Source organism: Ornithodoros turicata, chromosome 8 (assembly GCF_037126465.1).
Source record: "Ornithodoros turicata isolate Travis chromosome 8, ASM3712646v1, whole genome shotgun sequence".
Taxonomy (NCBI): Eukaryota; Metazoa; Arthropoda; class Arachnida; order Ixodida; family Argasidae; genus Ornithodoros; species Ornithodoros turicata.
In genome coordinates this window covers 38006120-38018687 of record NC_088208.1, presented here as the reverse complement: position 1 = coordinate 38018687, position 12568 = coordinate 38006120, and the positions used below count along the sequence as shown (strand labels likewise).

At 46.8% G+C, this 12568-nt stretch overlaps 1 protein-coding gene across 1 annotated transcript; it reads right to left on the bottom strand.

Moving 5' to 3' along the window:
* Positions 1-760: 760 nt before the first annotated feature.
* On the bottom strand, positions 761-12156 carry LOC135367602 (uncharacterized). The gene is made up of 10 exons (XM_064600892.1): positions 11932-12156; positions 10994-11264; positions 8718-8892; positions 8577-8670; positions 7680-7763; positions 6856-7121; positions 6608-6661; positions 6299-6465; positions 5022-5270; positions 761-836 (listed from the first exon to the last, which is right to left on the bottom strand). Exons 1-10 carry the CDS (start codon positions 12002-12004, stop codon positions 761-763), a joined length of 1509 nt encoding a protein of 502 aa, XP_064456962.1. The 5' UTR covers positions 12005-12156.
* Positions 12157-12568: the final 412 nt, after the last annotated feature.

The window sequence follows — 12568 nt, the reverse complement described above, 5'->3', positions numbered from 1 at the left end:
TGCTCCAGTACAAGTTCAAGCACACCTATGTTGAAGCATTCTTTCCACACAAACTCGTAGACGGAAGCATGCCCTGCAGCCTCAACTACATCGTAAGCAGAAATGACAGCCCTCTCAAGTCCTACCACGACTTATCTATGATGCGGCAGCAAGAGATGCTTCAGGAGATCCTCAGTCAAACAACGTGGAAGGTAGGGCGTTCCAGTTTGTTTGAGACTTCGGCAACGTACGATCTGCCTCGCCAGACGATAAGAATCCCCGTCGGAGTCTTGAACACGTCCGTACCTTCCAACGGGACTATGTTCGATTTTCATCAAGCTCGAATGGCAGTGCGCGTCTACAAAGCTCTCGTCAAGACCTTGTTCGACGCGACGCTGTACGAGAAAGAAACACCGCTTCATTTGTCGGACGACTCGCAGCGCACAATAGAGAACCTCCAGGACTGCCTCGTGCGAGACTTCAGGCAGCTTCCCCCACTCCTGCGAAACCAGACACGTCTCGTCGTCAGTGACGCGGAGTGGCTCAAACAGACCATCTTGGAGCAGACAACGGCATTGCAGCTCGCTCTCAGGGCCTACCAGGACCTCCTGCACATCAAGAGAATTTGGAACGTCGATTTTCGCCTGTCCACTTTGCCGGAAACTATCCTCAGATCAGCTGTTCTTCGTCTACTATGCTTTAGACAATTGTGAGGCTAGCGATATGTCGCACAAGAGGCACGGGTACCAGGTGGAACGACAACTACCACCCGAAGGACGAGTCAATTTCCTTCTACGTCATACCAAGGCGTTCCGGAGAGCGTTTCAGTTGTGGTGGAGGGACGTCGATGCAGCTCCCTGAAATGGCGTTATGCAAAGTTTTAAATTAGTGTTCTTTGCCAATTTTCACCCATGATCACTAAGAATAGCCTCGTCCGAAACCTACGCGTCCGTTATAATGAAATGCATCGATACTAATATGATACCAATACAAACTGCAATTTTATGGTAATTAAACTGTTACAGATGTTGCTATGCATGATGATGTTGATGCTTGTGTTGTACGAGGGCGTGCTGAAAAGTTATCGGCCCGACCCACTTCCAGATATACGAGCGCAATTCCTCATCGTAGACATTGATGACTGGCTATATCCCCCGAAGGGCGGAAGAGTTCATGCAGCAAACTACTAGTGGCCTACTCTGTCTGTGAAAGGAGGTTTTCGAAGAAAAACGGCACGGGAAGGTACGGAAAGGCATTCTTTTACGGGACTGGACCGGCTCGCAGAGCAGTCAAGACTATGCAGGTTCTGAAGACCTGCGATTTGAATGCATGGAACACGCGCCGTACTCCGGATCTTGCCTCATCGGACTATTTTTAGTTTCCAAACCTGACAAAAAAGGAAGTTACAGGAGAAGCCGAGGCATAATTCGGACAGCAGACGTCGTTAAAGGGGTTGTAAAACCATTTCCAGACTCTTGTAGAAATAACTTAGTGATTGTTGCATATAAACATGCACATCATAACGCTGTTTCTGCGATCCCGCGTTACGGAGCTATTGCACTCCGAGACAGTGGTGTCACTAGTGGCGTGCGGTCCGCACCATCACCACCATCCGCACCGACAGAAGGGGGTGACGTGCTGCACCAGTACCGCCGCCTCCTCTCTTTTTCAACGCCAAAAACAACATAAGAAGCTCTCGGCGAGCATGTGATTTTTTTCTGGGTACGATATGATACTGTTATTTATGTATCGCCTCGGATGGAAAGGGACACATTATTGCGGGGGGAGGGGGTGACTGAACTCCCGCACCAGGTGACGGCACGATGCTCCGAACGTCGCGCGCTGGGAGAGCTTTCAATTTTTCACCTCTTCGCCAGTTTTTCTTTTTTTTTTTTTTTTTGTGACGTTTTATCGTGGAGAAAGGAAGGTGCATGCTTTTCCGTTTCCATGACGACGTACACAGCTGAGGCAACTCCCTTCCTACATCTCTACCGGTTCGCTGGATTTCTACCCATCTACAGTTTCAAAGAGGAAGCCGGCCACCGGAGGACCGCATTCGCTATGATGACCTTCGAGTGTTCGGGAAAGCGGCGTGTGTCTGCCGATGTCTTTGTGCTGTTCGGCGCCTTCGTCAGCAGTCCAAAACAGCGCTCTTACTGGTGTGTGCAAACGCTACTCTTTCTACACTTCGCTTAAGCGCATATGGGAAAGTAAGAGGCTTACACTGTTGTCTCAAACAGCATGTGCGGTATCCGTGAAACCGTAGGAATACATTGAATGGCGATGGCGAAAGAGGGTATACGGTTTAAATCTCGTGATATGTATTGCTATTACCGAAAAAAGAGTGGTTGTGTATTCTTTTCGGTGAATCTCTTCGCGACAACCACCCGATGCTGGCCAGACGATGCATGCCAAGCCTTTAACGATCACGTCAACAAGGTGTCAGGGCGTGCTGTGGGGCCAGCGTCCGTTGACCAACATACTCTGTTAGTGACATTGTTTGTATATTTTCTTTGTGTTTGTTTGTTTTTGGCTGCGGCGTGTTCTGCAACGTACAAAATGAGCTCCTGCGAAGTGACCTGCAACCCGCGCGCGCACACACACACGCGGCCTCCGTTCGGCACACTTTTAAAAAAATCCTCCACTCTTGCGTATCGGAGGAGGAGGAGGGAACGTCGTGACGTAGCGTTGTCTCCTGGCATGTGACTCGTGACGTAGACTGGCGCGACTGAGCAGAAAGAAGCAAAGATGAAACGCACGCGGACTTTTCGACGTCACGGCAGGATCGTGTCGGCCGTCCTGGGCTGCTTTCTCAGACTGTTTTTGTAAATTTCATAATGAAGTTAGAATACACTGCACAGTGAAGGTATTTTGCCTGGTGACACCTGATGCACAGGGTCTTGAGCCACGTTAAATGTCGCCTCGTTGCTCCTTTCGCGTCCTGTACCAGGGCGTGGGAAACAACTCTGTCACACAGACAACGAACAATCCCAATACTACATCACTGACGTACGACAGTGTGATTGTACTCCAGCACATTTATTTCTATATTTATAGCGCAAAATCTAATGTCCAAGACAAGTATGTAGAGGAACTGTACAGTCCTGCTGCTCATAACGCTTATACACTGCAAGGAACAGCAACCCTATCCACATATCACCAATCAATATAGGTCACATCCAATGCGATTAACTGTCAAACTTCGATAACTTCATGAAATTATGCAAAAATCAAAGAGAGAAAATATACTATCAGAATCCTTCATAAAATTTTGCACTGCACTCCACCTCATTAAGTGGGTCATGTTGCATAATGTTATAACATCCACCGCAGATTAAAATTATGGCACACACAAAGTTCAATGCAACATTAATCCTTTTTTTTTTGGACCATCAAAATTATAACTTTGTATATCAATGATTTTACCTACAAGGTGTATTCATGGTATAAGGATGATGCCCGGTAGGACACAAATGTGTCTACAGGATGACGGCTGATCGGCGATGCATCGATCAACTTACAACCATGAGAGGTGAACGACCACAAATTTTACTTCACTGGAAAGAACCATAATTCACATAGACAATTCTGAACGACTAAAAACGGCAAAAATCAGCTGACGGGCACGGCATGATGTATATTTAAATTTTGCCCTCTCTCTCTCGTTTTACTTTTTTCACACTTCGTAAGAGTGTCCTTCGAGGTAAATAATTTAGGCTCAAAGTTAAAAGGGTACAGGAGCTCTTTGTAAAATAAACACTGATTACAACACTCTACATAAGGTTCAACTGACAAATTTCATTTTGAAAAGATCTACTTAGCCTGGGACATTGTGAACCTGCGCAGGGTAGAGCGTCAAACGATGCAAGTCCAGGTATTTACCCCTTTTGACTGGCCCGCTAGGGGCAGAGGGCCGATTGTGATGCTTGTTTTGCGACTGCCCCCTTTGCTGGTGACTACAGCGTCGAGATCGTTCTTGTAATCACACAGAGGACGACCAATCAGGATGAACAATGTAGTACAGTCCGAATACACTGTATCAACACTCCATCATGCCGATGAGACAAAAATGTGAGAGATAAGCAAAGAAGGAAACATCACCCCTTCACTGGACACCACAAGCAATCTCTCTCCCGCTCAAAGGTCTTCTTTGACTAATGACTTTATACTATTATCAGTCCGAGTTGACACCGATTTATTACCACTATTCCAGCAAACCGCACGCGTGAGTCGTCGTCGCGCCGCTCCAGCAGCCTATCTTAACTTCCTATACACATTAATGTTACATGACCTATAAAAGCTGTCAGAGAGTGCTGGAGCGACGGCAGCAGCTGGAACACCGCGTCTAGCATATCACAGGTAACGAGTGTTGGCAACAAGTCGTAAGTTCGGTCCCTATAAAAAAAAAGAAAAAAAAGAAAAAAAAAGCACTTGAGCTAGCACGTGAAGAACCGCTGTGCCAGGGGAGCAGCCTGCGAAGTGGAACCGTCCTGCGGTGAACTCGGTCCCGCCATGGTTGGCTGCAGGAGGTGACCTGCGCCACGTAGCGTCGTCTGCGTTCCCGTCGTCTGCGTCTGCGGTACTGCGGTTTGGGACGCTGTTGACAGGACTGGTTCAAACCAAAACGTGTTTGAATGTCCTTTTTTTTTCAATGTCTCTGGGGACAAATTTAGTCTTCGAAAATGGAATCAGCAAAGTCCAGCAGGAGTCACACAGCAAAGCAAAACGTGGTACAATAGCCATGGTATGAAGCCTCCGTTTTTGTATGGCAGTCGTTCGTGAACGAAAGTTTAACTTGCACAGGTCAGTATGTAATTGATTTTGATAGTGATGAAACCCCCCCAGTGCTGGGTCAAAAGGACAGGAAACAAATAATATCCCCTTATTGTTTTTAGCATGAGAAGCAATTAAAGAAGATAGCTCCAACCAAATGGCTTCGTTGAACTTTGGTCTATATCTTGCATGTTTTTGGCATGCATGCAACTGTGGTTTATCACTTTTAAACAAAGTTCGTTCATGCACTGTGTGTAGATGTGACGTACCTGCTCCACAACAGGATTGCGTACTTGCTGTTTACGTAGCAAACAGTCATTGTTACATAAACAAATCTGCCCAAATTAAAACGATCAGGTGTGATCTTTCGGTGAGCGAATGTATCACCAACCTGAATGGTGGTATTGCGTGCTGCTTGGTCCACCTGGTCTGTAAGCATCACAAACGGACTGGTGGAGTCTCTTGTGGGACCGGATTTCTTCTGCATCTTCCCGTTATCTTCCTTTAGTATGGGCTTTCTAGAGAAAAAAAGAAATGAGAATTATAATTACCTGGACATCTGACCAGACAGTGAGTCTGATACAGCGCAATTAATAAAAAAAATCACACGTCGGTCTATGTCTTACAAAGTATGGCAGTGAAGGTATGAACGCCATCTGAGAGACTTTCTGCCAATATATGTAGGGCCTGAAGTTTTCGGGAAATTTTTTTTTTCTAAATTCGGGGGGTAAAAATCGGGTAAATAAACGTGTGCACTAAATTTGTGTGAATTCAGGTGAAAAAACTTTCAGTATGCTAAATTTGGGGTGAAATCGGGCTCAGTTACTCAACTAACTGTAGTGGTTTGGTACAAATGGTGATGTAACTGAATTTTTCTGCCAAACAAGTAAATTAATGCATTCCTACAGACATCCCAGTGAGGGCAATTTGCTGGGTAAAAATCGGGTTTCACCCTAAAGAGGCAACCTTCAATTCGGGGTGCAAGTTCGGGGAAGAATCGGGTAAAACCCTAAAACTTCAGGCTCTAAATATAAGGCAGTCACCAAAAAGAGAAGTCATCAGAGGGAATTCGAACCTGAACTTCTTGATTACCAGTCAAATGTGCTAATCCCTACAATCACCTGGCAGAACTTCCTGATGGCTTACCACTACCAGTTGCCTCATTCAGACAGAGAGGACATGCACTCACCATCTTTACAGACTGACTCTTATTTTCTTTAACATGCTCACACACACATGACGAGGCAGAGAGTGAACATGATGGAAACCAACCTGACAGTGAGGTGGCTGAGGCTGGCACAGACATGGCCAAACACAACATAAAAGCCTCGATCAAACCCACACTTCATGACCATAGGTCAAGTGTGCTAACTACAACCAAGACACAACTACCAAAGTCTACAGTAAGCACCCGCTGTGTGAAGTGATGATGATGATGGCGGCGATGATGACTCAGGTTTTTCTGGCACAGTGACTACTGCGGTCATAACGCTCTGTGAAGTCATGCAGCAATGTGCTACGAATATGAAGTTGACGATGTACATACTGCGGCCTGCAGATGCAAAGGGTGCCGCGATTTGTCCCATAAATGAGCCCTTCTCCGGGCCGCGGAAGCCAGCGGACTGAGTTGAGGCTCACGGGCGGCTGGGTACCTCCAGGCTGACTCATGTTGCCTACGTGCTGTAAGAGACCCCGACCACTGCTTCCGTCCTCCTGGCAAAAGACCCCATTATTCTGTGACACAATCGAGTCCAGATTCAAATGAACAAAAATCTAATGCACTCGTTACACCGAATGTAAGAGACGTTGCAAATGTTTTGAAACTTGACTTTGTGCAAATGAAGGAGGTACTTACAGAAGAGAGTGCGCATACATCTGCAGAGCCCAGCTTAAAAATTTGGGCTACCACCTGAAAGATGGAGGATGAACTGATGCATTAGTACGATTACTTTAGACAGAAATGTCACATGTTGCAACCTATTTGCATCAAAACAAGTTCAAAACAAGCTTTCTTTAGAATCTGTTCTAAAATTTATAAAAATTTTAATTGTACGAGATTTTTTTTACGAGATTTTTACGAGAATTTTGCGAGAATACCTTTACCTCCCTGTCTGAAGGAAAGAGGGCACGGGTAGAAGCGAAGCCCACGACCAAGTAGCGAGCCATGGGAGACAGGCTGACGGAAATGGCATTTGTTCCAAAGGACCACGTGTATAGTAGCTGTCCGAGGCTACCTTTCCTCAAGGAATACACTCCTAGAGAAGCTGCCAGGAGCCCGTTCGGTAGCAGAGCTGCTACGAGACCGCCCCCGAGGGCAACACTGGCGTCGTTGTGTATCTTGCATCGTGGCGCCACCACGCAGGCTTTGGCTGCGGGCGAGAGGTGTTTGCGTAAGTGCGTGGCCGATCTTTTGCGGTCAAAGTCGTAGTCACATTAAAGGAGCAATGAAGTGACGTTTGCAACTACTCGAAACACCGTTTAATAACTCGAGCACTTTATCAGGAGAAACCCTGGAAAAACTTTTGTTCAACAGTGTTCTATCACTTGCACAAGTCAGTTTACAAAAAAACACGCTGAAAAATCAGGTATCTGTCGAGAGACAAGAACTGGGCCCCCTCTCTGTGCCATGTATCAGCGAGCCCATTATCAGTATTTCTATCGGGTCCTGCTGTGTCATTGAGTCACGTCGTCCTAACTCATCTCTTACGTAGCCCTCCCCCACCCCCACCCCACCCCCAACAGAAAGCGAGGTATGCTAGAGGGTGCACAGATCAAAGGACCTTCCTGCACGTGCTGCATCAGCTCCAATCATCGTTCACGTGCAGGAACATATCTGTCATATCACCCGCAGCAGTCAAAACGAAAATTTATGGAATGGATCTTTCACTTGCTCCTTTAATGCCCACGATGAAGTAATTCTGTCCTACCATCACTTATGTCAGGAATCTGGGCAGTCGTCATGTCCCAACACTGGATACGGTGGGTGAGGTTGGGAAGGATTTCATGGCTGCCTGCATTGGGAAGCAAGGGAGAGCAGACGCTTACATTGCAGAAGATACCTAAAGGCACGGAACGGAGAACGGCCAAGGGCTTGCCGTAGGGCATGCACATCTGCATTCGCCGCACTCTCAAAATTGTCCTATGACAGGAAAACTTCAGCCGTGCAAGGAGCTGCTGAACACAAAATGGGCCTCTGGTAACCTCTAATTTACCGCGCTGCTGTTATGGGCGCCCGCCACCAGGGCATCCACCACATTTGCTCCTGTACAAGCAACGTAATCAGCACTGCTGGGAGGCATCCGCTACAAAAAGTGAGAAGCCACGAGCACTTTTCTCCTTTTCATTCTATATTGTCGAACTGAAATTTTCCCGGCAGAAATCGTGCCACCACATTTCACTGTATTTGACACCGCGGTACATTTTGCTGTAATTTCACAAGAGGAAAACGTAAAGGATGGAGCACTGCCACCCACCATGACACATGCATGCAGTAACTACTGCACTGCAGAACAACAAACCACCAACGCTCTTGACTCCAGCATCTCAACAGAACAATTGACGTGCAACCTGAAGGAGTATTAACGTAGACAAAAAAGCAGAGAACTCCGACTTAACGTAGCAAAATAACAAATTTTACTCAGACGTTTCGTCCATCATGCGACGGATTGTCGGACACGCGACGGACTGTTCGTCGCATGACGGACGAAACGTCTTAGTAAAACTTGTTATTTTGTTATGTAAAGTCGAAGTTCTCTACTTCTTTGTCGGTTATGTCGTCTCCCGGCTTTTGGAGTATTTTTGCGAGTATTAAAGTAGGCACTCACCAAGTCTGGGTCTCAATCCAGCATCATACAACATAGACATGTACGGGGCGCCGCTTCCGTAGCCCCACGTCGAAGATTCAGCCGCTGACACTCGCTACCGGCTGCCAAACCGCGTGGAACGGACCATGCTGACAAGATTACCGGTAAAGGAGGCGACCTGGGCCTCTCCTGTGGTGGCGGCGGTGGAGCAGAGGGGCGTGGTGGGGATTGAGGGGGCAGTACATGCACCTCGGGCACACTCGTCCCCTCGCCACGCTGGTGGGCGAGGAGGGGTGCCCAGCGTCTGCTTGACGAACGCATCAGGCCCATGTGAGTGCTGTAAGCATGAGGTTCGTGCAATTATTTGCCATACCTGCCAACCTGACAAACTCAAAATTCGGGAGACTGCCCGCAGCGCGACCAGGGAGAGGGGGGCGGGATGCATTAATTTTGTGCATTCGAATAGCATTGCCACTGTATTGCAATTCCTCTACGTCATAAGTAGAGCCTGAAGTTTTCGGGAAATATTTTTTCTAAAATATTTTCTGATTTCTATATTTTTTTTTATATTTTTCTATATTTCTAATATGATAAATATATTTCTAAGTCTATATTTTTTCTAAAATATATTCTGAATATTTTTTCTAAATTCGGGGGGTAAAAACCGGGTATATAAACGTGTGTACTAAATTTGTGCGAATTCGGATGAAAAAACTGACGGTATGCTAAATCCGGGGAAAAATCGGGCTCAGTTACTCGAACTAACTGGAGTGGTTTGGTACAAACGATGATGCAACTACATTTGCTGCCAAAAGAGACAAGTTAATGCTTTCCTACAGACTTCTCAGTGAGGTGAATTTACCGGGTAAAAATCGGGTTTCACCCTAAAGGGTGAGCCTTCAATTAGGGGTGCAAATTCGGGGAAGAATCGGGTAAAACCCAAAACTTCAGGGTCTAGTTATAAGTAGACACTGTCGGGTGGAGCTGCCACGCGCTGTTGCTGCTTACATCGACCACAGTTGCGAAGACGCGTCATTTCAGGACATTTCGCGCGGCCACAGCCATTTCAGCAATGATGGCAGTGGTCTTCGCTCCAACACTTTTTGGGAATATACTGGAACAGCGGTCACACGTGGTCGCTTACGCTCTGCAGCTGGCTGTGCCTCAACCAGAAAACTGTGAAAAGGTACTTGGCATGTATGAGGAACACGTGCAGGTATTTCTTCTGTTTGGAGAGCGCCATCGGAGGAGACAAAAGTACTGTACGAGACTGGACTGACGACAGGATGATAGCGCATCTTCTCGAGAAACGCGGACGTAATGAAACACACTATCTTCCACCACGTCTAGCCATGGATGGTCATGCCGCGAAACGCGTGTTGTGGGCCTGCCTGATTCTTCAGGAATACGTTTGCGCAGCTCTTAAAGAAAAATTACAGAAGAAAAGCCCAAGGCCCCAATTTTCCGGGAGATTGGAGGGCGCATCCGTACAATCGGGAGACTGACGAGATTCGGGAGTCTGTATGTGTTTGCGAGCTGACAGGATCGAGGTTTCGGCCCGATCACTATCAATCTGAAGTTCAGCCTAAGTCACAAAGAATGAACTATAGGGAATGAAACGTCACTTTCTCTCCTAAGACCAGAAAGAGTTAATAAAATGGAGCACAAAGAGAGGGACAGGGTTGCCACCTTTCGGCGTGAAAAATACCGGCCGAGGGAGAGGAGGTGGAATAGAGGGAAAGGAGGAAAGGCTTGTGGGAAAGGGAAAGTGGGTGAGGAACGTTCTAGCTGGCTCGACACAACCACCAACAGCTTTGCCCAACAACTGCTCTTGTCCCCTCCGAACACAAGACGTAATGAATAATAATGGTAAGAATAATAACAATGAATAATCATACAGTAATAACAAATAACTAAGAAAACGACTGGTGACTGCGGAGTTAGGTCTGTGCTCCAGATTTATTCAAGCTGTAGTGGAATGTTGAAGGGGAAAACCCCGTAAAAGCCCTTATGAAAGGTCTGGAGCCACAAATACCGGCAAAAGGCTGCCGGTATCATCTTCTTACCGGCAACCGGCAGAGCGCGCAAATAACCGACCTGGTGGCAACCCTAAGAAAGGACCAGGGGCAGCACTATCTTTCACACAGCCCCGGACATGTGATGTGTCATCACACAGTCTGACCTGCTAGAAACACACTAGACCATGCACTGAACAGGACATGCCTGCATTCCTGCAGGTACTTTGGCACCCGTTGCTCCTGACAACTCACGGATACAACTTCGCATATTTCACTCGGTGACTGATTCTCAACAGCTCGAGTTTGAATTACTTAATGGGAAAAGTTGGTGCACATGAACGCAGCATTAACAGCAGTATTATGCAGTAAAACAGGGCATGCCTCGAAGACACCAGTCCTTAACTCGAATGGCTGCCTCACCTAAAGTCCAGGCTCTCGTCGTCCGAAGATGAGGACTCCGAAGAATCGCGGTACGCGTAGGACTCCCTCCTACGGACTGGCGGAGGACCGTTGCTGGCTCTGCGCCTGAGGTTGGGTGTGGTCGCGATGCCAGACGTTGAAGGCAAGTCCGTCCGGGAGGTACTGGCGGCGGGAGAGCTATCGGTCGAGGACACGTCGAGGTGCAACTGCGTGAGCCTGTAGTCTGCCGCCAGGATTCGCTGCATCTGCCGAGTAAGCTGGAGGCTCATTTCTGAGGGAAGAAGATAAGACAACGTAGAAGTTGAGCTGGGGTAATTAAAGTTAATTAAAAATTTTATTTTTATTTTGGGACCGTTACACAAGAGATATAGCATGAAAGCCAGCACAGTCACAATACGTAGTAATCGCAATGCCATATAATGAAAAAACCATTCAGACCATGTCACAAAAATAAACTTATCAGTAAAGTACGGATTCAAACTTTCTCTTCTTTGCCAGGAGATACAACTTCATGAGGAAGGATGCTCCAGCCTTTAATGGTTCGCGGAAGATAAGATACAAGGAAAAGAGCTGCAGGGCAGCGGTGCGAACTGTCTTTGAATGGACGATCAGTGCTTAGGGAGACGTTATCAAGCGTAGGAAAGGGGGCTGACTTCAACAAATATATTTTATGAAACACATCAAACAGAACACCTTACACTGAGCAGGCAGAAGTGCAAGATCAATGGAACTGGACTATCCACACTGGATGTCTGACCTCATTAAACATGCCATTAAAAGGAACATCGCGTCATATATGCAGCATACATGCATACATGCAGCCGAAGAACTCAGCCGTGGGCTCCATCATCAAGCAGCCCTTCTTTAATCTCAATGGCATTGCAGAACATTGGACTTCTCCCAAAGCGTTGCAAAAGAGCAGAAAAGAACTGACGTACCGACGAGCCAGAGGCAATAGGCTAGGTCCCAATGCTGACTAGGGGAGCCTTCCTCCTCGCCTCGTCGTGCCATACGCTCCGCTGAAAGATGGAGCACACAAAATGGGTGACCCACAACCCTACAGACACGTCCACACTGGCCGACTTAACCCCTGATTAAAGTCTCGTGGACAACTTCGTTTCCTTGATGTTTTCAGCTCCACAAGCTCCAACTCCCGTATGTTCCCATATGTTTTTGGCACTGTGTGCTTTAGTGAAGTGTTTCAATAGGAATACTGAAGTATTTCATCGTGTTTTGTTTGTAACATATGGCCTCTGTGTACATGGTTTAGTGGTGGACAACTTAGTTTCCTTGATGTCTTCAGCTCCACAAGCTCCAACTCCGTATGTTCCCATATGTTTTTGGCACTGTGTGCTTTAGTGAAGTGTTTTAATATGAAAACTGAAGTATTTCATCGTGTTTTGTTTGTAACTTATGGCCTCTGTGTACATGGTTTCGTGGTGGACAACATAATTTCCTTGGTGTCTTCAGCTCCACAAGCTCCAACTCCCGTATGTTCCCATATGTTTTTGGCACTGTGTGCTTTAGTGAAGTATTTCGAAGTGAAAAGTGAAAAATTTCCTCGTGTTTTGTTGT